A 26,077-nucleotide genomic window follows, 5' to 3' on the forward strand; every position below is an offset into this window, starting at 1 on the left:
ATGGTAGCTCTATTTTCCACTTTTTGAGGAAGCTCCATATTGTTTTCTAGAGTGGCTGCACCAGCTTGCATTCCCACCAACAGTGTAGGAGGGTTCCCCTTTCTCCGCATCCTCACCAACATCTGTCCTTTCCTGACTTGTTAATTTTAGCCATTCTGACTGGTGTGAGGTGGTATCTCAGTGATGTTTTGGTTGTCTTAAGTAACGAATTTGTTGATGGCTGTTCTATTACCCAGAATGAATATTTAGATTATTCATGTATAGGTTGTCACGTCAAAGCTATTAGGGAGATTTTCCTTTGACACATTTTATTCTAATTTCTCAGTGTTCATTTCACCATGTTGTATCCTCCTGAATGTGTCATGGAATGATTAGGTTGAGAGAGATGAGGTTTTGTTATAACCACAATTTACACAGGAGCACTGGAGAAATTACACCCTTGCTAAACAACCCTGGTTAGGATTCTCAGCCGTTTTCTCTACTCCCTATCAGTATAAAGGATTTCCAAAGACAAGGAAGGGCCCTCAACCAGGAGGCTGCAAGATGTTTTGTAAATTGCATCAAAGATACATACTGAAAAGTAACCCTTCCTGGGGGGTCCTGTTTGACTTTGTTATTACTCACTGAAACCACTCTTCAAAGTGGCACTGCAGGCTGCATGCCCCTTCTATGCCCCTGGAGATATTTTGAAGGTCAGAAGGGAGACACACAGCAATGGGAGTTGGTGATATTATATCAAGTAACACTGGTGGCATTATTTACATACTCTATATATTGGTGACATTATATAAAGTAATAGTTGTGCATTCAAAAATCAAGCCGTTTTTTTAACTGTGTGAAGCATAGGTAGAATTATAATGTATATTAGCATTGGGTTATTTATTCATTCATTCATTTGGCTGACACAAGGAGGCAGCTATGTATGGAGACGTAAAACAGCACCTTGGAATCAAAAGAAACCACTTTGGCATTCTCCGGATTTCATTTCCACAGCCATAAAATGGTGATAATGGTGATACCTATTTTACAGAATTATTGAGTGAATAAATTAATGTGTGTGAAAGGGTCCATCACAGAGGAGATGTGCAATAAATATTTGTGTAATTAACCACACGTAAAGCTCTATATGGAAGCTATTCCATTTATGAAGACCCGAGTTCTAAAACCCCATTCTTGTGTCCATTTTTTTCCTAAGTTCAAAGTGACTAAGAGAGGTTTAAGTTACCAATTTCCAGATGCATCCACATAAATCAAAACATAAGTGGGCCCTTCAAAGCTTTAAACCGGGAGTACTCCTCTCTTCCTTACATTGTCTTCAACATTTTCCCCCAAATGTGGACCTCCTATGGCTACAGCACTCTCCTTGGCCAACAGATGAGGTTTTGCTGATTTGGATGGGCCCTGAACCCAGCAACTTTGACCCTGGGGAGCCACCCTTACCTTACAGCAGACTCATGAACACTCTTCACCATGCTTAGGCTTAAGTTCACTCATAAACTCCTGGACTTACCCAGGATGAACAAAGTTTAGGCCAAGGGATAGCGTTCGTTGCTGCTAATATGCAGCCACAACCCCGAAAGTTGCCTTTTTCATTTCACCAATCCCTGTTCCTTCCTTTTGTTCATGACTTTGTCTTTGGCCTTAAGGCTTCTTCCAGCTCTGCCAGGCGCACCCTGCAATAATAGGCATTTGCTCACCACTTTCAGTTTTGAAAAATTATTTCTACTTTTGTTTCCATCATAATCGTGTGTCTCTTTTTTGCAACATTTTAAATGTACTCACTACTTTTACACTTTTCAGACTGATGATGTTACTGATGTTCATAAAAGAGCTCAGAACTGAGCACCAATCCAGCTGACATCCCCCTGACTAAGGAACAATGTGTGGCGGAATGATGGCTTGTGACTGCTAAAACCATCTGCTGGTGGTGGGCAGAGTTGATGCCCTTTTCCACCCTGCTTTGTTTGTACTGCGAACTTCCTTAAATGGAAAAGTTGTAAGTAGAGGCACTTCTGTATTAAGGGAAATGGAAGATATGAAGAGAAGAAAAGGGATAGTCTTGGCTTTTATTAATCATATCATTTAATTGGGAGGAAAAGAGGGACGCCTGGGTGGCTCAGTCAGTTAAGCGTCTGACTCTTGATTTTGGCTCAGGTCATGATATCAGGGTTCTGGGATCGACCCCCGCATAGGGCTCCCTGCTCAGCGGGGGGCCTGCTTCTCCCTCTCTCTCTCTCTCTGCCCCTCCACCCTGCTTGCACACTCTCTCTCTCAAATAAATAAATAAAATCTTAAAAAAAAAAGATTCTCTCTCTCCCTCTGCCCATCCCCCTCTCCCACCCCTGCTTGTGCTCTTAAAAAAAAAAGGGGGTAAGAAAAGACACATACTTATAAAATAACCAGAGGTCTCCAAGTCCATATATGAAAGCAGCTGAGGGAATGCACAGTAAAGGAGAGAGGGTCCTCAAGGTCCACGTGAAGTGATGGTTCATGGTCTTCTCTGACACTCTCATTCTTCCGGGACAGAGTCTATCCCTTTTTTACAACTTCTTTTACATCCTTCAGTCAGGGCTCATAGTTTTCTAAATACAGATCTTGGATGTTTTATGTTCAGTTTATTCCTAGACATTCTGTAATTTTTGTGGTTATTGTTGACAAGAATCGCCATGTTTTTATCCCAGTGAGAGGGACAGGGACTGGATACACAGACACCTTAGCTCCCCTCCCTCTCTGTCCCAGGTGAACTGCAGGAATTGTCAAGGTGCCCAGACTTTTCGCAGCGCCACTGGGTGCCACACCAAGGCAAAGGGCTCCAGCCGAGAAGCACCAGCGAGATAGCTGACTCAATCAGCCTTAGAAATTAAAAACTCACCTTCCTCCCTCCTTGCTTTTCTCAAAGAAATGCTTCCACGGATTCAGAAAATTAAAGAATAAATGAATGAAGGAACAGGAGCATAGGCAAATGCTCCCTTCCTGGGGAGCGAACCTCGATGCAAAGGGTGTTCTAAGAGTCAAATTCTTAGTCTAAAATACTGAAATTACAAAGATGAGAAAGGATGAATTCCTGGCGACAGAAAAACCAAAGAAATTTCTGTCAGCCCACTGGCTGAGGAAATCCTTGTCAGAAATCAGCTTTGAACTGTCTCCCTGTCCAAGTCACTTATTTCTCCTCACACTGCCTATTTTCATATAAAACAATAACAAATCTGTCACACAGATACAAAGACTCTTAGTGCTGAGATAATGTGATTTGTCAAAACACGCTCATTGACTCAACTGAAGTGTGCTATCTCTTCTGACATTTGGCTTTCTTTTATAAACCTACTCTTATCTTGTCTTTCATTTTAAAATAGAGAAAAACAATTACTCAGATGTCCTAATTATCAAGAGATTTAGACAAACCCCATATATCTCGATATATTTCAAGATAAACGAACAGGCTTTTCAATTCTGTCCAACTAAGAACCTGGAATTTTAGGATAATGAAAACGTTCATTTACAATCGGAGAGCCAATATTTGTTTCAGGGGATTGAGAAAGCAATGCATCATCTGGAACGTAATAACTCATGCTTCAGGGCAAGAATGCGATATGAAGAGTCTCAGAATCCCAGGGGGGGATGAGGGGAATTCTGGATCTTCAAGGCCAAGGGCTTCCAGAGAAAAAGGAATAGAAGTGATGAAAGTCCTTCTCATGGGGGTGCTCACACAGAGAGAGATTTTTGAAACTGGGATGGCTCTATTTAAAATGCAAACATGACTCTTCTTCTCTGTGCTCTGTGTTTGTGCTCATTATTATCTGTACCAAGTACTATCAGGTCAGGAGAAAGGGGAGCAGGGAGACTACGACTTAAGCCATTCAAATTTCCTATTGAAAATTTGGGTCCAAGTTGTCTTGCCAGAAAGGATGACAACCTTGAGACCTGAGGTCCTTCTCCCACAGTCGCCGGCCCGCGCCCTCTGTCACTGTGCATAGCTGTGAGCTCACGCTGCCTGGTGTGCAAATCAGTGAACCATTTACGTTTAGGTGATTCCCCTCAGCTTCTCACTCAGAATCTTTTTGCTCTTGAAAATACAAAATTCTAATAAACTCGGGTCTCTCGTTTCAAGCCTGTATCTAGTCTTAGAATAACAATAATCACTTCTCGTTGTTATTTTTTATTATCTCTATAACGTCCTTTATCATATGGATTTCAGTTCAGTGGGTACTCACTAGGTAGCACTCTGTTCTCTGCCCGTGTAACTCGGATCTCTCAGATCTTTACCCATGATGGAATCTGAGCCTCTGAGAAGCTGACTCAGGAACATTTTGTAAATGGCAGGGCTGCAATTTGAGCAAATTCTGTCCAAGTCCAAGCAAAGCACATGCTTCTTCTAGGAAGCTATGCAGTATAGGGAATTTTTTTTTTTCAAGATTTTATTTATTTGACAGGGAGAGACAGCGAGAAAGGGAACATGAGCAGGGGGAGTGGGAGAGGGAGAAGCAGGCTTCCCGCTGAGCAGGGAGCCCAACGTGGGGCTCGATCCCAGGACCCCGAGATCATGACCTGAGCTGAAGGCAGATGCTTAACGACTGAGCCACCCAGGCACCCCGTATAGGGAATATTATCTTTCTTCTTCCCCCACTTCATCCTGTTGCCCACTTGCTCTGTGCGTATGTTCTGTATTTATTGCAGTTCTGAGTTATTCAGAATAAGAAATGATGCCTACTTACGTGTGAGCCAGAGTTGCCTCCTGCTTAAAACCTTTTCATGACGTCCCCTTGGGAAAAGTGACGACTGTCTGTTATCTCCCTGGCATGCTGACGCTCTGTCCTGGTAACTTCCCGCCTGGTACTTCACTCTCTAGGAGCTCCGCCATTCCCCTCACACTTCATGCTCTTCTGTGACACCACCTCTGTTTCTCTTATTCCTCTGGCCTAGGTCCCGGCTACTCAAAGTGTGGTTCTGGGACCAGCACCGTCAGTAACACCTGGAAGCTTGTCAGAAATGCAAGATTCAAGCCCCACCCCAGGCCCCAAGGGATTCAGATGCGCAGTGATTGTTGGAGAAGCACTGATCTAGAATGTTCTTTTTCACCTAGGCAGCTCTTCCTCATTCTTCAAAACTCACATCTAGGAAGCTGGGGTCAGCAGTTCAAGGACTCTCTGGGTGGGGGCTCCCTAAGCCCCTTTTAGGAGTTCTGTGAGGTCCTCCCTTTTCTAACTGCACATCATAAGAGATGTGCAATTATGTAAATTGATGACCTCTTCACACTAAAACTTTTTTTTTGTTTTAGAAAATATAGTTATTTTTCAAAAAGGTGTTATTTATGTTGACATGTAATAGGTTTATTATTTTAATCAATTCCACATTTCTTTTATAATATTAACAAATGCATCTGTATATTATAGATACTATTTTATATTATATATTGTATGTAATTTTATATTAACATTGAATATTTAACAAATCAATGAAACATGTCTCAGCTTTAATTTCTCCTACAATAAATATTGATAAATGTACCCCCACATAAACAAAAGCTCTTTGGAGCTCTCAATAATATTTAAAATACTGGGGATGCCTGGGTGGCTCAGTTGCTTAAGTGGCTGCCTTGCCCAGCGGGGAGCCTGCTTCTCCCTCTGCCGCTCCCCCTGCTTGTGCTCTTTCTCTCTGTCAAATAAATAAATAAAATCTTTATAAAATACTTTAAAAGGTCCTGAGACCAAAGAGTTTGAGATCCATTGTCCCAGAGTGAGTGAAGTGCCCCTTCTCATCAGGTCTGTAGAACCTTGGGCATATCTCATGTTGCTGCTTATCATGTTGTATTGAACTGATCCACTTGTATTTCTGTCTCATTAGACCATAAACTCCTTGAGGACTATGCCTATGTCCTATTCATCTTTCTATTTGCTGAGACTAATGAAACACCTAGCACCCCCAAAGATGCTTTTCGGACCGAGGAGTGTGTTTACTACCCAGTTTGTGGAGCGTGCTGGACAACCCACAGCCGAGAGCCAGCTTTTGGGGTGATAATTTTTGTAAGATGCCACCACACCCTCAGTTGCTGACGTAAGTGGCACCTGGACACACCCACCAGCCGTGGTGTAGTTCCATTTCCTCACAGTGTGGCTCAGCAGCCCGGGGTCCTGCCTCCCAGTGTGAGGTGGGAAGTTTCATGAGCACACTGCCCATTTGTGCAGTGTCTCCTACCAGGACTCGTGGTGCCTCTAACCCTTAAAGGTACGGCAAGAGGACTACAGAACAAAGATCGTGCAACAAGAGACCCCTTGGCCGTGTCTGCTGGGAAGTGACCTTGGCCAACTCCAGTGTGAGAAGAGGAAGAAGGAAACGGCTCTTCCCTACAGCAGAATCCTGCCTCAAACCAAATTCTACCACAATTGCAGTTAGGGACAAAAACAGCCACGCAACGCATCAGAAGCTTGATGAAGCCTTGCCTGCTGCCCCTTGGGACATGTCAGTGAGCTCCTTGCAGGGAAGGCATGCCGCAGTAGTACCGCCTTCTTGTCCGAATCCAGCAACAGATTTCTGTTAGTAGTTGGGCACAGGAGGGAGCAAAGCCTTCGGTGATGTCACTCTGAGGAATATATGCTGCCGAGAGGTACCTGTAGTATTTCTAGCCAATCCGCATATTGCGACCACTGATTTTACCAGTGAAAGTTCATTTCCCTTATCTTAATTACAAACTCTTTGGGGGGTGATTGGAGATAAAAATAGTTGAAGCCTGTAATGGACCTCTGGTTTATGAACTCACTAAAGGTTGTCAAATGCTAACTAAGCATGCCTGAAATGTGGATTCTAGCCACATTCATAATCCAGAAGTTCGTGTGGGGGTGGGAGCAATGGGAGCGGGTTGCTGGTAGACACATTCTTCCCGCATCCTCCTCCCAGAGGGAGTGTTCTGAGGCTTAGTCATCCATATGGTCTTTTGGAAGACGGTCCCACCAGGCTGAGATATCAAGCAGTGGCTGGCTCAGTAACACACAGTCCTATCAGCTCCCCCACCCTCCCTGCCTCCCACATTCTGTTTCCCTTGGACTGAACTCCTCTTATAAAATAGTAGCATATAAGCTTTTGTCTTTAAGCCCTGCCTTCTGGGGAACCCAGGATAAGACACTCATCACCACCAAGGAAGGTCACATTTTGCTCCATAAACTGATTAAGAAGGCAGAAAAATGGGTAGTGATTTCCACATGCAATTTTTTTTTAAAGTTGGTACAATTGAACATGTATACCATCAGCTAGTCAGACAACTCAACTCTCTAAAATGATCGTCTTCTTGAGTCTACAGCACAGTTGTACTGATGGGATGTTGAATAATGCAGTAACCATAGTTGAGGGGGTTTATCAGGGTAGGCTTTCTAGAAGAAATCAATTTGAGTTGAGTTTTGAGGAGCTTTGGAAGGACGGCGCAGCTTGAGTGTAGGAAATGTGCTAGAAAGCATGTGTTGTGCCCAAGGATCATGGCTTTCACGTGTGAAATGAAGAAGCTGTGTTTATGTCAGCCTATTCATTCTCAACAAAATGGTCAGCCTACCTAATCAATTCAGCTGCAGCAGGTGACACTGGTCATGAAGGAGGCTGAAGTGACTCCATTGACCCTTTTCCTGCACAGAGACCGGCTGCCCATGAGTAGCTTATGGTGGATTCGAGTTTGGAATTAAACTTTCTCCCTGGGGTGGGGGTGGAGAGTTGAACTCTGTCAGTTGGTGACTGTCCTTTCAGCAAAAGGTCCACATATATATAGGCTAGAATGATCAGGGGAGTGCACACACAGACACACACACACACACTTCTATCTAGCATCACTGTAATCCCTTTTAATATCTTACTGACAAAAAAGGTCGGGCAATGTCATTTTTAAAAGTACTATTCTTGGGCGCCTGGGTGGTTCAGTCATTAAGCGTCTGCCTTCAGCTCAGGTCATGATCCCAGGGTCCTGGGATTGAGCCCCGCATCAGGCTCCCTGCCCTCATCCAATGCCCCTGCTTGTGTTCCCTCTCTTGCTGTGTCTCTCTCTGTCAAATAAATAAATAAATAAATCTTTAAAAAGAAATAAATAAAAGTACTATTCTTTAAATTCTTTATTTTATTTTTTTAAAGGTTTTTATTTATTTATTTGAGGGAGAGAGAGCAGGAGCGGGGTGGGTGGTGGTGAGGGGGAGAGGGAGAGGGACAAGCAGACTCCCTGCTGAGTGCGGAGCCCAAGTGGGGGCCCATCATGGGGTGACACAAGACCAGACATGGGGCTGATCCCGGGACCCTGAGGTCATGACCGGAGGCAAAGTCAGATGCTTAGCCGACTGAGCCACCCAGGCGCCTCTTTAAATTCTTTAAATTGACCCTTCCTTAAACTGAATTAAATTTTTTTACCTAAATCCTAAAGTAAATGAAGAAAATGAAAGTTCAACAACAACATCAAATGTTTGGGGCCTTGGGAATCGAGTATCTCTGAGAATTTGATGAAAGCTGTGGACTTTGAGCCCCAGAAAATGGAAATACACAAAAGAGTTTGCACACAATTTCATAGGTCCCAAATTAAGAAAAGTGGTTATGTTTTTTCCTGCAATGCTCACTTAATCTCAGATAGGAAGGATGAAAGTGGAATGGAGCTTTAAGGGTGAGAGAAACTGGAAATGCAGCAATTTTGTTTAAAAAATTATTTTGTAAGTGATTTTAATTGTTCATTTTAGTCATCCTATTCTATATACCGTCAGGAATTAGTCCATGTTCCGATTACTTATCCAGAACAATTGAGAACTAATCAGGAAGGGAGGAGGGTGGTGGGAGGGAGGAAGGACAGAGAAAGACAAAGGCAGAGACAAAGAGCCCCGGAGAAAGACTAGAACAGCAGTCTAATCAACTTAAACTTGTGTTGAGACACCTACTGTGTTAACGAGTGTTTTGTGTTCAAGGAACTGCAGGTGATGTGACTTGGATCAAGACAAATCCTGCCCACAAAAAACTTGCCTTCTACTTAGAATCAAAGCTTTGAAAAAGGCAAAAAAGGCTTTTAACCCTCCTTACTCGGTCTTAGCAATCAGCATGCCTGGGTCTTTTCTTTAAGCACTTCATTGTTGGTGAGGTACAAATAATGCTCTTTGTGTTGAAATTCTGAAATGATTGTGTTTATCTTTTAAACTGCTGCACAGTGAATGAATGCAAGCTGTTTGTACAAAGACACATTAAATTCAAGTGGATGGATGCAACTAACCTCCACATGCAGACCTCAAAAGCAAATAAAGCTGAAGGCAGAGAGAAAATAAAAATATGTCTTTCCCCCCACTGCCTTGCAAATTTCCAAAGGAGATATTTTCGTGAGCGGTCGTTCCCCATCTCTGCTCCACTGGGGAGGAGAGGCGTCCGGAAGACGACGATTATGCAACTAGACAGTCCAATTAAAAGATTTTCTTCTATGGGAATGCTTATTATGAAGTAGCACAGGGAAAGTGATGTCAAGACTAATTGAGGGTCAAAGCCAAATCTGGAATGATCATGATTTTCAGGGAATACTTCAAATGCAGTCATCATGAGCTCTCTCACTTAAAGCCCTTGAAACACCAGAGAGGTAAAAATCGAGAGCACAGCAGCAGAGCCCATTTTCAAACAATTCAAAGACTCTGGAAGATTTTCTGAAACCCTCCAAAGAGCTCCCCTATCAGGGGGCTTCTGTCTTCACATCTGCATTCAAACGAATCACATTGTTCACCTCCTTGTGGGCGATGCCAGAGGGGACATGGGCGGGGTGGGGGGGGGGTTGGGGGGGTTGGGGGTGGGGAGAGTTCCCTCCATTCCATTTACAAACTGCCAGGGCGTATTATCTGTTCTCTAAATGAATGTTTAGTAAGCATCCAGATGATTTTGCCTGGTTCCCTACAAGATGCAAAAGTTGTAGGGAAAATGACTTTCTGGCTAGGCTTTAAATGAAATCACAAAACCAAACATGTTTAATCAAGATGCCAGTGACAGCTCATCGCTCATCATTAGGATCCATTTGTGGGGCTGTAATTTCTCTCTCACCCATGGTGGTGTTTACTTCTTTTTGCATTTCCTCAGGCCAGCCCCCCTCAGAAGTCAGCAGTGGGCAGATTATTTCCCCTTGCTTCACGCTCTCATGGTTCTCCCTCTGGAGATCTCACACACCACTGGCTCTGGACCGCTGGGCTTAGGGTTAGTCAAGCAATAGGAAATGCTTGTAGGCAGAGAACAGCAATTTCTTTTTCATCTAAAGAAAAAAGAGTTTTAAGATGCTTAGCACACTCAGATTTGGGAGGTGAGGAAGGAAAAATGGAAGAAATCCTAAATCCTTTCTTCTCCATAGAACAAATTTCTGGCCGCAAGTCTATTTTTTTTTTAAAGATTGTATTTATTTATTTGACAGAGAGAGAGACAGCAAGAGAGGGAACACAAGCAGGGGGAGTGGGAGAGGGAGAAGCAGGCTTCCCGCTGAGCAGGGAGCCTGATGAGGGGCTCGATCTCGGGACCCTGGGATCATGACCTGAGCCGAAGGCAGATGCTTAACGACTGAGCCACCCAGGTGCCCCAAGTCTGTTTTTTTTTTTAAGATTTGTTTATTTATTTATTTATTTCAGAGAGAGAGCGCTCGCGCTTGCATGAGAGTGAAGGGAGGGGCAGAGGGAGACCCATGAGATCATGACCTAAGCTGAAACGAAGAGTCGGGCACTCAACCGACTGAGCCACCCAGGCGCCCAAGTCTCAAGTCTATTTTTAATGTTTCAGTTCTCTTTATTTTATTTTTTTATTATGTTATGTTAATCACCTTACATTACATCATTAGTTTTTGATGTAGTGTTCCATGATTCATTGTTTGCATATAATACCCAGTGCTCCATGCAGAATGTGCCCTCTTTAATACCCATCACCAGGCTAACCCATCCTCCCACCTCCCTCCCCTCTAGAACCCTCAGTTTGTTTTTCAGAGTCCATCATCTCTCATGGTTCATCTCCCCCTCCGATTTCCCCCCCTTCATTCTTCCCCTCTGTTTCGGTTCTCTTTATTGTGATCCAGTTTATGGGAATAAAGATAGTGTTCGAAGCATTGACAATGTTGCAAGATGGGGGCCCTTATCTTCGTTAGTGTCCTATCACTGAAACTTACTTGGATTGGGGCACCATGATGTGTGATGGCATTGGATTGTGTAAATGGACCTCTTATCTTGAGCTAAATGCTGAAAAGCATCTTCCCACTGTGGAATTGGTGGTGGGAATGGGGAAGGTTCCCAATATCTGTTGTGGGTCTGTTCTTGAAAGCTGTCACTTTAGGCGATAGAAAGCTGCTTCAGAGCTCCTTGTCGGGTGAGCTTGAGTGCTTTGGCTCTTGTGTTTTGGACTCAAACCTGTGGATCTCTGGTTTCAAATATGTGGAAGAGAACTACTCTCCCTTGGGTCATTCTTGGATTCATACCAACCCTTTCTTTTTCTCCCTTGATGATTCTAGGAGTCTTCTCCTATCTCAGGGTCTGAGTATCCACAGAAACACAGAGAGGAAGCCACTCACATTCCAAACCAAGACAAAACCTGTTAGAGTGGCTGTTAAATATTGCCAACGTTTTGCCATATTTGGCAGCTCAGAAAATGACCTAGAAGCTCATGCTCAGAAATCATTCTTTTCAACTGGAGCTATGAAGCCTTACAGCCTTCCAAGCCTTTGTTGGAAGCTGGGGTTTGGGGCCTGATGAGCACGAATGTCTTTAATCAAGTTGTTGGTTTCATATTCACAGTCCTGTGTTGGCACCAATCCAAGAGATAAGCATCTTACGAGGAACCCAAAAGCAGGCGGCACATTTATCGTGTGGTTTGTATTTTTTGGAAACCTTGGCATTTTATCTCTCATGCTCTGTGTCCTACTGAGTCACTGTAGTGTTTTTATTTTCCTGAGAAGCTGAGAGCTTCTCAGTAATTTATTAACCAAAGAACCATTCACTTAATTGTTCCACAAATAAGTAGGAGTGCCTACTCTGTGCAAGTCCCTGTGCTAGGCTCTGGAGAGTGGCCTTCTGCTGGACTCTGCCAGTCCAGCAATATATTCATGTCACAGGACAGATTACCCCGGAAGCTGGCTCTGAGGTGGATATTACGTTGTAAGAAGTGGACTGGAGAGGTTCCTTAGGGTCAACACCTATGGAAGAAGTGTCGGAAACAGGATTGGGTGAGGGAAGAAGCTGGGTCCTCATCAGTCCCATCAAAGGCCTCAACCCACCATATTGTGGGTTCTGAAGTTGGGGTGACTCTTCAGAGTCATTGAGAGATGAGGCAGTGGGACCAGGCCTGGACAATGGATTACACGCCTTACATAGGGCCAGTCCCTGGAAGGGGTTGTTAAGAGAGGGCATGACCTAGGGCAGGGCAGCTCCCTCCAGCGAAGCAGCACTGCTAGTGACTCTCCCCTGTGAGGAGATCCAGATGGCATGTCAGCGTCCCCTGCGGTCTACTAGATTGAGCTCAGCTACTCTGCAGAAGGTCCTAACTCAACTGGCTTGTCCCAGAGTAAGACGTCAGGGATAAAGCCACTCTGGGGCTGGTTAGTTCAGTAGCTCATTCAAGGACCTTTCCATCTTTCTGCTCCGTCAACCTAAGGGGTCCGCTTTGTTTCTCAGTCTTCTTCCTGTCACGGTCACAGATGGCTGTAGCAGGTCCTGGGGTCACTGTGAAAAAAGAGAAGCCACCTCTGCCCGTGTGTACTTTCCGTGGTTGAGAAAACATTCCCTCATCTCGCTCTTTTTTATTGTGGTAAAATATACACAACATAGTATTTATCATTATAACCCTAAGTGTACAATTCTGCAGCATTAAGTACATTCACAATGTTGTATAACCATCACCAATAACTATACCCAAACCTTTTTCATCATTCCCAACAAAAACTCTATACCCATTAAACTTCCCTTTCCCCTTCCCTCTAGCTCCTAGGAACAACTATCCTACTTTCTGTCTTCATGAATTTGCCTATTCTAGGTACCTCATGTAAGTGGAATTATAAACAATATCTGTCCTCTGTGTCTGGTTTATCTCACTAAGCATGTTTCCAAGTTCCATCCATGCATGTTATAGCATATAAAAATTTTGTTCCTTTTTATGGTGGAATAATATTCCATTATACATATATATACATCCATATATACACACATATACATTATATATATGTATATCTATCTATCTTATCTATCTGTCTATCCACACAACATTTTGTTTATCCATTCATCTATTAATGGGCACTTGGGCTGTTTCCACCTTTTGGCTACTGTGGATAACGCTACTATGAACACTGGCATACAAGTGTATGTTCAAGTCCCTGCTTTCCATTCTTCTGAACGTACGCTTAGGAGTTGAATTGCTGGGTCATATGATAATTTGATATCTAACCTTTTGGGAAACTGTTTTCCTTAGCAACTGCAACATTCTACATTTCTACCAGCAATGCATGAAGGTTCTAATTTCTCTACATCTTTACCAACATTTGTTATTTACCTTTTTAAAAATTATACCCATTTTCCCTTATATCTTATTGACCACTGTTGACCAATTCCAAATTAATTATTGGGAAAGTGAATTAGATCACCACTGATTGCTCCAAACCAGTCAGGACTCACATCGTGGGTGGAGTTCACATTCCCTGAAGGACTTGGCTGCAGGGAGAGCAGTTGGATATCTGAACAAAATCAGAGGATTCCAGCAAGAAAGAAAGGACAGGGGTGGATTTTAGGGAGGCTACCATCAATGTCTGCAATGGAGAGGCTTTAAAAATATCAGTGCCCGGAACAGAAATTCCAATTTGATTGAGTCAGTCTACAGTGGGTTCCCCACATCAGTCATTTTTAAATGTTCACCCAGTTGATTCGAATTTGCACTCAGGTTTGAGACCACTAACCTCGTGGGTGAGGCCACCCACTAAGCCAACAAGTGTGAGAGTTGGGAAGTACAACATGCAGCAGGAACACTGGACAGGGCCTGTCCTGGGGGATGGAGGCAGTCGCCCCAGAGGAGGTGACATTTAGACTGATACTTGGAAACATCAAGTAAGCCAGGCCGAGGACATAGACACAGGAGACAGAGAGAAGGCGGTGCCTGAGGAATGGGAAGAAGTTCAGTTCAGCTGGAGTGTAGCATTCCGACCTTGAGGTGACATTTTTATTTGGATATGTGCAATTCTTAGGGCAATGGCTAGGTCACACGCTCCAGCCTGATTTACTTCTGGGTAAGTTTACCTATCCCCTGTGCCCTGCTCTTGGTAAGCCAAGTAAGTAGCAGGTTATATGCACTGTATTTTAAGCCTGCTTATGCTTTGTCCAACCAGTATGGCCTTGAGGAAATCCCATGACCTCTCTGGGGCTCCAGAAAGGTCCTACAAAGTGAGGTTATAATAAGTACCTCACGGGACTGTGGTGGAACCCAGATGAAAAAATGTATGTGTGTGAGTGTCATACAGTAATATGCTGATGAGTTTCAAATTTCTGTTCCCATCAAACCTCTCTCTAGAGCACCTCTGATCTCCAGACCTGCACGTCAAGCTGTCTACTTGATATGGCCTCTTGAATGTGTAGTGGGCATTTCCCACCTGACAGGTCTAAGATTGAGCTCCTCATGTGCTGCTCAAAACCAGCTCCCCTCCATCCTTCCCCAGCGAATGACATCTCCATTGTTAATGTCATCCTTGACTCCTCTCTCTCCACAATCCAGTCTGGTAACAAGTCCTATCACTCTATTCTCAAAATATATTCAGAATTTCACCATTTCTCACACCCACCACCCCTGTCCTGGTCCAAGTCAATGTCCTCTCCTGCCCAGATTGTATAGCAGCGTCCTAATTGCGCCCCCTGTTTCTGCCCCTCCCCCCACAGTCCATTCTCCACACAACACTTGGGGTGACCCTGCTAAGATGTAAGTCAGATCACCCCACTCCTTTGAGCCGAATCTGCCCAAGGCTCCATCTCACTCAGAGTAAAGGTTGAAGCCCTTATGATGACCTGCAAGACATCCTGTGACTCGGCCCACCATTTTTCTCTTACCTCCTACCTTCTCCCCTTTATTCACCCGCTTCAGCCCCACCTCTCCTGCTCATCCCTGAATGTGCCAGGAACATTCAGGGCCTCTGTGCTTGTGGTTTTCTCTGCCTGGAATCTTCTGCCCCATTTAGCCACATGGCTAACTTCTCACTGCTTTCACATCTTTACTCAAAAGCTGTAATGTCACTAAGTCCTTCCCTAGACACTCTATTTTAAATTGCAGCACCTGCCCTTGACTTCATATTCTCCTTCTCTGCTTTACTCTTATCTTAGTATTTACCACTAACATGCTCTATATATTTCTTATTAGCTTTCTTTCCTACCAGAATATACATATATGTAAATTTTTGTATAGTATATACATAATATATATGTTTATCAAATCTTCCTACCAGAATACCCCTACTCTCCAAGAGCAGGGATTTTTGTCTGATTTTTTCACTTTATATCTCCAGTACCAAGATAGTACTGATACATACATAGTAGGGACTCAATAAATTTGTTAATACCACATTTTACAGAAGAGAAACCTGGGGCTCAGTGCAATTAAACCATCTACTCAAGATAACACAGCTAGGAAGTAGCAGAGTTGGGTAGTTTACTGTTCTATGACGCTTTACAACATAAAAAACCCATTTAGCGAAAAGACAGAGCAATGTCAATGGCCCTTCTGCAGCCTGCTCCCTACCACAGCTGAAGAAAGGAAGTCCCTCAGATGAGGAAGGACTAGGAGTTGGAGGCCTCATGGACTTGCAGGTGGACCCTCGGCTAGGGGTTCAGAGTTGAGTGTCATTAAGCAAGGAAGCCAGGGAGCCATCTCCATACTTGTTCCGAAGCAAGGCCAGTGACTGTGATTAAGCTGCTGGACGCGAATAGGCACAGGAGGGAGGCTCCTCAGCAACACAGGAGGGTGTCGAGTCCGTCTGATGGCTGGGGAGAATGTTAACGATGCAGAGATCAGCCTCAAGATCCATACCACTGGCAGCCGCACCCAGATCCTCTGTGGCCCCTAAACCTGGAATGGTTTTTAAAGAGGGTCTTTTTTGAGGAAGAGGACATTTGGCTGGACAGGGGTTGTGCTGGGGGCGGTGGGTTGCGGGGGAAGCCCAGATCCTTTTTCTCCTCCCACTTGGGAAGCTCCATCCCTCCACAGCAGGCTTTTAGAGCCGGAGCCAAGGCCCGCAGGTGGCTTCCCTAAGAAGTTCGGAGGGAAGAGGCAGGGGCAGGGTGTGAGCAGAAGCTGAGTCCTGTGAGCTGCGGATTCTGTAGGGTTGGGGCAGAGCCGAGAGCCAGAGCGAGGGCCTGGCCTCTTCCTGGGGGAAGCATGGCACCTCTCTAAGGCCTGGGGTCCTCACTGTCTATCCCAAGCCTGCTGGGAGGAGTGAGAGAAGGCCTGTGAGATGCTTAGCCTGGTGCCCAGCACAGAGCAAGCCCTCAGTGTGTGTGTTTTCTTTCTTCTTCTTCTTTTCAGGAGCAAAATGAGGGGCCAAGACAATGGCTCAGATCAGGACTAGGAGAGGCTCTTTTCTTTCTTTCTTTCTTTCTTTTTTTTTTTTTAAGATTTTATTTATTTCTTTATTTTGAGAGAGAGAGAGAGAGCCATGAGTGCCGAGCAGGGAGCCCGAAAGCAGAGAGCCTGAACCCGGGCTCAATTCCAGGACCCAGAGATCATGACCTGAGCTGAAGGCAGAAGCTTAACCGACTGAGCCACCCAGGCGCCCCAGGACAGGTTCTTTTCAAAGGTACTGGACTGTAACGCAGAGAGTGGACGAAGGGAAGAAATTTCTTAAGTCACAAAATGCCTTCTGTTGGCAACGTAGAGCTGCCTCCTTTCCTCCTCAGAGGTGCAAATGAGAAGTAGCAGACCCATGGCTCTGGGCACCTCTTCCATTTTCCCTTCAGAACACCCCCCTCCCTTCACACACCGCCAGTTCCCAGGGCCTTAGCTTCACCCAGATCCCCTCTTCAGCTGATGCTCCCAGCCTGCAGCTGCTGTCCTCTCTGGGAGTTGCCCTTGCCCACATGGAACTGCCCTGTCCCAGGGTTCACCCCTCCCAGGGTGCACCCCAAGGCCAAAGGCTGGATGATGCGGGGAGACCTTTCAATTTGGACAACTCTAAAGGGTCATCCGGCCCCAGAGGTTCCGGTTGGATCTGCCGAAACTCATTGTAGGTGAGCTTCTGCCTCGGCCCAACCTGCCTTCCTCCCTTCCTTACAAGTATCCTTCAAGAGCATTCTTGGGGCGCCTGGGTGGCTCAGTCCATTAAGCATCTGCCTTCAGCTCAGGTCATGATCTCTGGATCCTGGGATTGAACCCTGCATTGGGTTCCCCACTCAGCAGGGAGTCTGCTTGTCCCTCTGCACCCCGCCCCCGCCATGCTCTCTCTCTGTCTCCCAAATAAATAAATAAAATCTTTTTTTTTTTTAAAGCACTCTACAAAAGCCTTCTGCATGTGACCCTAGGGAGCCCAACGTAAGAGCACCAGTCCCTTCATTGTCTGTTGTCTTTGCCCCTCTAGCCGCAGTCCACTCATCTGGCCACCCAAGCACCCTCTTTCCACTTAAATGATTTCATGTGCAAATCATGTATGTAAGGGTGTTTTTCAGATTGCTAGCTGCACACAAGCGTCAGTTACCATAAAATTTGTTTTTTGTTGGGCAACAGGTGAACACATCAGCACCCATTTTCAAGTCACTGGGATATAAGATAGCTGCATTTTAAGTGGATGATAGTCTCTAAAGTGATTCTGTCTGGATCTGAATCTTGGTCCTACTACATCTTAGTCTTGTAACCTTGGCCCAACTACATAACTTTTCCTTTGCTCTGTAAAATGGTGATGATAATGGTCACTTCCTCCTAGAGTTTTTATTAGAATTAAATGAGCCAGTACACATAAAGGTCTCAGAATAGCTGTGACATAATATGCACATAGTATACATTACTTATCAGATCCTTACAAGAACCCCTGGAGGTATTATAATCACTACCTGTGTTGGACCCCTCTCATGCCCCACCTCCTACTCTCTGCCCATCTTTTCACTCCAGCTGTTGCTGCAGCCACCTGCTGGCCCAGGTGTAACCCAAGAGCACCTTGCTCAGCTGGACGGCCTATTTCTTACTTCCTGCCTGGTTTCTTTGCCACCTCCACCTGAGATGCTTCCCAGAAATGCACTCAGCCATCCTGACCCAAGCAGACTTGGAAGTGTGAGGGAGCTGATATCCCATGTGACATCCCCTGACCAGGAGGGAGTTGGAGCCAATGGGAAAATAGCCCCTTCTTTCATTCCTTGAAAGAATAACTCCGAGGTATAATCTGTCCCATTGAGGTCCAAGTTCAGGTATCCAAAACATGGGTACCCCTGGCTTGGTATTCCCTCCTTCCCTGTCTCACTCTTCCCAGAATAGACTACCCCCACACACGCCCTTGCCTCATGCTCTGCTCTTTGGGGAACCAGCTAACTGTGCTCGAGAGGAGAGTGAAAGAAAGAAAACGGCTGGTTCAACATCCAGAATCAGATCTAGATTCAAGTTCAAGTCTTCCACCTCTTGAATGTCATTCCCTCACACTGTGCCGCCTCCCATTTCATACATATGCATCTTAACAGAGGTCTTCTGGAAGCTTGATTAGGCAGTGTGAGGCCAGAGAGGAAAGACCTATGAACTCATAGCACAGCCCCTTTCCTGTCCCTGCACAGAGCTGGTTCCGCATGCTCTGTGGACGGTGGGGGGGATGCGGGGGGTTGGGGGGGTGGGGGGACGGGAAACAGTGGTTCCACCTGACTGAAGCCCAGGGCAGGGACTCTGTCGACTTTGCCTTTATATCACCAGCATTCATGGCCTGGCATACAGTAAGTGCTCAGTAAATATTTGCTGGCTACACAGGTCTGGCAATCAAACTACTGATGGTTTTCTTTGTAAAGATGACTTTTTATGTGGCACAAGCCTAGCCTTATTGTTTACTTTTTTATGCTGGCTTGGAACGTAATCTCCAATGAGCAGAGAACATTTTTTGAGGGGATTGGATCGTTTACCTTTGTACCAAGCTAAGTTAGTATGGAATCATGTGTCTGGACATTATTCAAGAAATACATGTTTCTTGAAATCATTGGAGAAAACCTGATTATCCAGTTGACTGACAGGTGAAGGAAGTAGCTAAGAGCTACCCCTTGAGCATGGAGATTGAACCAGGAAAGGAAGATCCTGCTGTCAAATTGGTGACCTGTAGGAGAAATGTAGCTGGAGATACATGGGTTTCACCAGCACTACATTGTTTGCTATTGAAATTTCTCTGGGGCGCCTGGGTGGCTCAGTTGGTTAAGCGACTGCCTTCGGCCCAGGTCATGATCCCAGGGTCCTGGGATCGAGTCCCGCATCGGGCTCGCTGCTCAGCGGGGAGTCTGCTTCTCCCTCTGACCCTCCCCCCTCTCGTGCTCTCTCTTTCTCATTCTCTCTCTCAAATAAATAAATAAAATCTTTAAAAACAAAAGAAGAAATTTCTCTGAAGTATGCTTGCTACAGGCCCTACCACTTCCCAGAGCATTCTACACATCCTAACTCCACTTTGGATTACCTGCCTAGCCCTTGTAAGGATATGGGTTTGAGACCCCTGTACAGGGTGACACACAACAGGGTGTTCCCTCTACAGAAAGAGCAGAAGGAGCCGACTGGTACATTTCCTGACTTTTCCTGTAGCTTGCTCAGCCTCTCCCTGCCACCATCAACAGGGGCCCGATGCTAGTGTAATATTCTGCCTTCCAGGTACTATAAGATCACCGTGGTGCTCATGTGCTTCGTGATTCCCACGCTGGTGCCCTGGTGCTTCTGGGGAGAGAGTCTGTGGAATTCCTACTTCTTGGCTTCCATCCTCCGCTATACCATCTCCCTCAACATCACCTGGCTGGTCAACAGTGCTGCCCACATGTATGGAAACCGGCCCTACGACAAGCACATCAGCCCTCGGCAGAACCCACTCGTCACTCTGGGTGCCATTGGTGAGTAGGGGGGGTGAGAGCCAATGGGAAATACAACAGCTCAGATTGTCTTGGCTTTCCAACGGTTGTCTGGAATCTGTGAGAAGAGGCAGTGGATTGGAGTCAGATGGGATGAACTTGGGCTTTGGTGTTAGAATCCTGGGTCTTGGACAAGTCACCTAATCTCCCTGATTTAGAGTTTTCTCATCTGTGAAATGGGAATCGTGATGCCTATTTCATAGGGATGTTATGAAGATTAAGTAAGCTACTATATGTACACGGCTTAGGACAATGTCTGTCATATAGTAAGTGCTCAATAATTAAGCTATTTATTTTTACCCTGGAAATGTTCCTGAGAGGCGTAGCAGCTGACTTTTCTTTTAAACTGCCCTAACCATTCTAGCCTCCGCTGTCCAATCATATGACCGACTGTAAGGAAAAAAGGCCTTCAAACAGAGAGATGGGAAGAAACAAGAGTGTGGCATCTCATGGTGCCACAAGATGGTTAAGAACGAGGCCTTTGGATTCTGACGAGTTTGGTTGAGTCTTGGTTCCTCCACTTACTCTCCGGGCAAGTTATCTGACTCCTCCACACCTTGTGTCTTCCTCCGTCAAATGAGGATAACAGTAGCATTTACCTGCTCCTGCGGTCATGGGAGGGTTCGATGAGTTAATGCATAGTCTTTGCAATAGTGCTTAGCACGAAATAAGCCTCAGTAATGTTGTTTTTATTACCAGCTTTATGGTCTTAAGCAAGTTACTTGTCCCTTCTGTACATTTACATCCCCTTTTTTAAAATGGGGATGATCATAGCAACTAGCTCAGAGATGTGGGGATTATAGGTGTTAACACCCATTAAGGCCCTCACCACTGTGGCTGGCACACAGAAATAAATAAACATTAGCTGTATATGGAGGCAACTCGGGCTTCTTGGTAACCTGGGCCTTGAGCATGGAGATTGAACCAGGAAGGGAAGATCCTACTGTTAAGTAGTAACGGTCTCTGCATCCCCTAGCAAGGAGTTTCTGCCACCACAGTGTCAGGGTCATGCACTTATTAAGACCGCAGGGATCTTATGTTGACAAGAGCAAGCTAAGGTAGAAAACACATCAAATTTAGCTATGGGAACACTGGCTAGGCAGAGAGGAAAGTGTTTTGGAAAGTTTCTGATGCCCCTACTACTTCCTCCTCCTCACCCTTCATCTTCCTTTTTTTTTTTTTCTATTTATTTTGAGAGAGACAGAGAGAGAGAGAGGAAGAGAAAGAGAGTGAGCTGGGGGAGGAGCGGAGGGAGAGGGAGGGAGAGAATCTCCAGCAGAATCCCTGCTAAGTGCAGAGCCCGACATGGGGCTCGATCCCATGACCCCGAGATCATGACCTGAGCCGAAATCAAGAGTTGGACACTTAACCGACGGAGCCACCCACATGCCCCCTCCTGTCCCCCAGCTCTCAGAATCAACCCTGGACGTGGCTCCCGCACTGCAGTCTTTTCAGAAGATGAAGGGGGGACAAGATGGACTTACATCTTATGTAGGGACAATGGGCCAGAAAACCTAGGGAATACGGGCATGGCACAGGCCCTGAAGAGCTGGGTATTGGTCTTCAATCCACCCAGGTCAACAGTGGACTCCTAGTCCGTTTTCTTCATTAAGGTCCTAGGAAGGCACCTGTTACATCCGACTGTGTGGTAGATGGGGAGTATATCCAGGGTTCTCGGAGCAGTGTCTGCTTCTGAAAATAGTGGGGGAAACACCTCTATATATACTCAAGTGAAGGAAAAACACTAAAAATGATGATGAGGCTGGAAGGGGCAGGGTAAAGAAGACCTGAATTAAAAAGAAAACGGTAAACCACAGATCCATCCATCTGATGTACTCTTTGCAGAGCATAATCCTTCAATTGTGGTCAACAGAAGAGCTATATGATGACCAGCCCACTTAAGAAGTGAAGGAGGCGGGGCGCGTAGGTGGCTCAGTCGGGCAGACATCCAACTCTTGGCTTTGGCTCAGGTCATGATCTCTGGGTCGTGGGATCCAGCCTGGTGTCCTGCTCTGAGCTCAGAGGGGAGTCTGCTTAAGACTCTCTCTCCCTCTTCCTCTCTCCCTCCCCTCCTGTGCTCTCTCTTTCTCTCTCAAATAAATAAGTAAATCTTAAAAAAAAAAAAAAAAAGAAGTAAAGGAGGAATCTGGCAGTTCCTCAAATGGTTAAAAATAGTTACCATATGATCCAGCAACTCCACTCTCAGATTTACACAGAAGAGAAATAAAAATATACATCCACACAAAAACTTGTATATGAATATTCATAGCAACGTTATTCATAATAGCCAAAAAGGGGAAATCATCCAAATGTCCATCAATTGATGAATGGATAAATACAAATGGGTACATCCATACAATGGAATGCTATTTGGCAGTAAGAAGAAATAAAGTACTAATACCTGCTATAACCTTGAAAACATTATGCTAAGTGAAAGAAGCCAATTATAAAATCACGTATTGTATGATTTTATTTATATGAAATGTTCAGAATAGACAAGTCTATAGAGATTGTATTAGGGTTCTCTAAAGAAACAGAATCATTATATATATATATATACATACTAGTATACATATATATGTATACACACACATATACTACACATATATATACAGATATATCTATCTATACATATGTAATACTATTATATACATATACTATACAGTTTTTGTATATACTGTAATATATATATATTTTTTTCCTCATAATAAATCCCCATATATATATACAGAAACAGTAGGATATCTATATAAATATAAATAGATATATATATTTGTAGAATCTAAATAGATACCCTACTATTTCTGTGTGTGTATATATGTATATATCCGTAGATACACACTTTTTATGTATAGAGAGGGGGGAGCGGAGGGATCGGTGGGGGGAGAGATTTGTTATGAGGAGCTGGCTCACAGGATTATGGGAGCTGAGAAATCCCACAATCTGCTCTCTGCAAGCTGGAGACCCAGGAAATCCAGTAGTATAATTAAATCTGAGTCCAAAGGCCTGAGAGCCAGGGGAACAGGTGATGTAAATCCTAGTCTGAGGGCAGGAGAAGATGAGAGAGATGTTCCAGTTCAGTCAGTGAGTCAGAAAAAAAAGGGGCAAATTCCCGTTCCTCCACCATTTGTTCTGTTCAGGCTCTTAACAGATTGAGTGATGGCCGCCCCCACGGGGGAACGTAATCTGCTTTACTGAGTCCACTGACTCAAATGCTCATCTCATCCAGAGACACCCGCACAGACACGCCTCACAGAAATGTTTAATCTGGGCAAACCTTGGCCAGTGAGGTTGACACGTAAAATTAACCATGACAGAGAAAGAAAGTAGGGCTGGAGGCATGGAGGGATGGTTGGGGGATGACAGCTCAGGAGTGTGGCGCTTCCCTTTAGGTAATGAAAATGTTACAAAATTCATTGGGGTGATGGATGCACAGCTCTGTGAAAATACTAAAAGCCATTAAATTGTACTTCAAATGGATGAATTATGTGGTGAATTATATCTCAATAAAGCTGCTTAAAAGAGTCAGAGGAAAGAAGCCCTGAGATCCCTCCTCAAAACACTTTAATTAAAAAAAAAAGTAAGAGAGGAAAAGCTATTCACCGGGAGGGAGAGAATAATATATAAGCCCATCTGGGACATGTAACGGTCCAGCTTCTCCATTTGCTTACCTATCTGAACGGTACTCATCTGGTTTTCCAGGCTCTCCCAACGAGCCCTCCTTTAATCCCTCCAGCCCACAGAGGCTAGTTTCCTCTTATGAACAAACATCAAAATGAGGATCTGTTATCAGCCACTTAGCATTTTGTCTACGAAGTAAGGCTTGGAAATCAGGGTAGCATATCTACAGTTCATACGGGGAAATTAATCTCATGACTCTATGCTGATTAACTTTCTTGTTATTGTTCTGTTCCTATTTAGTCTAGCCAATGCTGCCTAAGGACAGACACCAAGTCTTCTGCTCCCCTTAGAGCCTGACATAATGTCTTGCACATGGTAGACCCTCAATAAATGGGGGGGTGAATAAATCTGTGCAGAGAGGTGGAGATGGGTTATTTCAATGCCCACTTTGTCTTCCAGGTGAAGGCTTCCACAATTACCACCACACCTTTCCCTTTGACTACTCTGCAAGTGAATTTGGCTTAAATTTCAACCCAACCACTTGGTTCATTGACCTCATGTGCTGGCTGGGGCTGGCCACTGACCGCAAACGGGCAACCAAGCCGATGATCGAGGCCCGGAAAGCCAAGACTGGAGATGGCAGCACTTAAACATGGAACCACCCTCCAACATGTCTGCCATTGACACCTTAGTTCATGGCTCTTGTTACTATAGCTCTTTTGCTCATTGGATGTGGGAGGGGGTAGAGGGTAGGGAGGGAACAGAATCTCTGTGGTTTGGGAACTTCCTGTTTGTCTCAAAATATTGTCAACTGTCAATGAAAAAAAATTTTTAACGTCAGCGTAACTATGATTTAACATTAGAGTGTAAGCACGTGATTTAGTCGCTGTAGCTACAATACATCAAACACACAGGGTCGTGTGCTTGTACATGATGTTGACCCTGACAGGATGAAGGAGCTTAATATTCTCTCGGTGCGATTCAGGAGAGCACTGGTTTTCTTTTCTACCAGTTAACCCAGCACTGTTTTTAAACCCCTTATCTGAAGGAGCAGAGAGGCAGGGTAGAAGACAAAAGAGAGGGTCTAAGTAACTAAAGAATGTTTCTGTTTTGTAATTACTGCGTGAATGTGCTTGTGTGTGTGTTGCTGTTGTTGTTTTTTAAATGAGAGAATTGAACACTTTAAAAAAAAATGGCAATACAGGAAATGGCTCTCTTATTTTTTTGGCCCTGTTTATAGCTTATTAATGCTCCACTGTCTTTGCTTCAGAAGAGATCTGTCCACTGCTCAGCTCGTTTTGTGTCCCAATTACGCCCAGCCGACCCTATAAATCAGTGTCTATTTAGGTGTTTGATTTTGTTCTCTTCGCTATTGTCATTTTAAAGGTGTATAACTCAGATGTGCTAGACATAAAATTAAGCTCAAATTAAGCTCTCATTTAAATGTTTAGACACCTAATTTATATTCTAATTGATCCTAGCCACTGATGCATGTACTTTAGCTACTCCTGCTAAATAAGCATATTAATTTTCCACACCAGGCCATCAGATCTTAATAACCGACAGTTATCTAGAGCTCAATGTCTACTAATGTTTCCCCTGCATGCGGCCTTCATTGATTTTGCAGCAAAATATAAATTATGCAGCTTCTGGATTAAAAAAATTTTCATGTGTTAAGTTGCCTTGCAAAGAGCATGTTGAATTAATGGGACAGCGTGCCCTTTGTTTTAGTTGTTAGAGCAAAAGAAAGATGTTGGAGCACTTCGAAGATAGATCTTTTCAGGAAAGATGTAGGAACTTAAAAATTTCTGAAAAAAAAATGATACCAGTAGGAAATTGTCATAATGAAGTTCTTCATCCAGCAGGTGTTTAACAGTGTTATTTTGCCATTAATAATGTATGAACTATGAGTGATTTACAATAAATGATTATGAATTCGTTGGTGTTCTTGACCAGGTACTTAAATATTGTTCAGAGGATGTTCTCTCAAGGGTACTTGATGCTCCATGACGACCATATGATTTCCATTTGATTTGAGCGCTGGACTATTGACGCCCCTAAGACCAGGCCTCCTGTATCCCATTAGGCCTAGGCCAGAGAGAAAATTGGCTAGTTTTATTTGGAATGCAGAACCCCAGTGGTGTCATTCTCCACTTCTCACTCACCAGTATGGCCACTTGGGCTGCTTCCAGATGACGAATGGGCACCTCTACTCCTACCTGTCACCCAAAAGAGCATGAAGGACACCTTCCTTCCCCGAGCCCCAGCGGGCCCCACTAGGAGTGACCAGAGGCACAGGAGACGGGCTCAGCCTTCCCTCCAGTCCTGCCTCCCAACTCTTCACTCTGCCCTTCTTTTGCCCCGAAACGCCTGTGCCTTTGCTATCAGATACAGACTTCTTGGCCTGCCTGCCATTGAGTGGG

At 44.6% G+C, this 26,077-nt stretch overlaps 1 protein-coding gene across 1 annotated transcript in view; it reads left to right on the forward strand.

Moving 5' to 3' along the window:
* The window catches only part of SCD5 (stearoyl-CoA desaturase 5), a 135,775-nt gene extending 110,183 nt beyond the window's left edge, over positions 1-25,592 (forward strand). Inside the window, exons 4-5 of the mRNA XM_006741882.3 lie at positions 19,783-20,015; positions 24,114-25,592. Of these exons, the coding sequence (XP_006741945.2) occupies positions 19,783-20,015; positions 24,114-24,304 (424 nt within the window). The 3' untranslated portion in view covers positions 24,305-25,592. The remainder of the gene's footprint in view (positions 1-19,782; positions 20,016-24,113) is intronic.
* The last annotated feature ends 485 nt before the right edge of the window (positions 25,593-26,077 follow it).

Source organism: Leptonychotes weddellii, chromosome 2, assembly GCF_054177405.1.
Source record: "Leptonychotes weddellii isolate Sample4059 chromosome 2, ASM5417740v2, whole genome shotgun sequence".
Classification (NCBI taxonomy): Eukaryota; Metazoa; Chordata; class Mammalia; order Carnivora; family Phocidae; genus Leptonychotes; species Leptonychotes weddellii.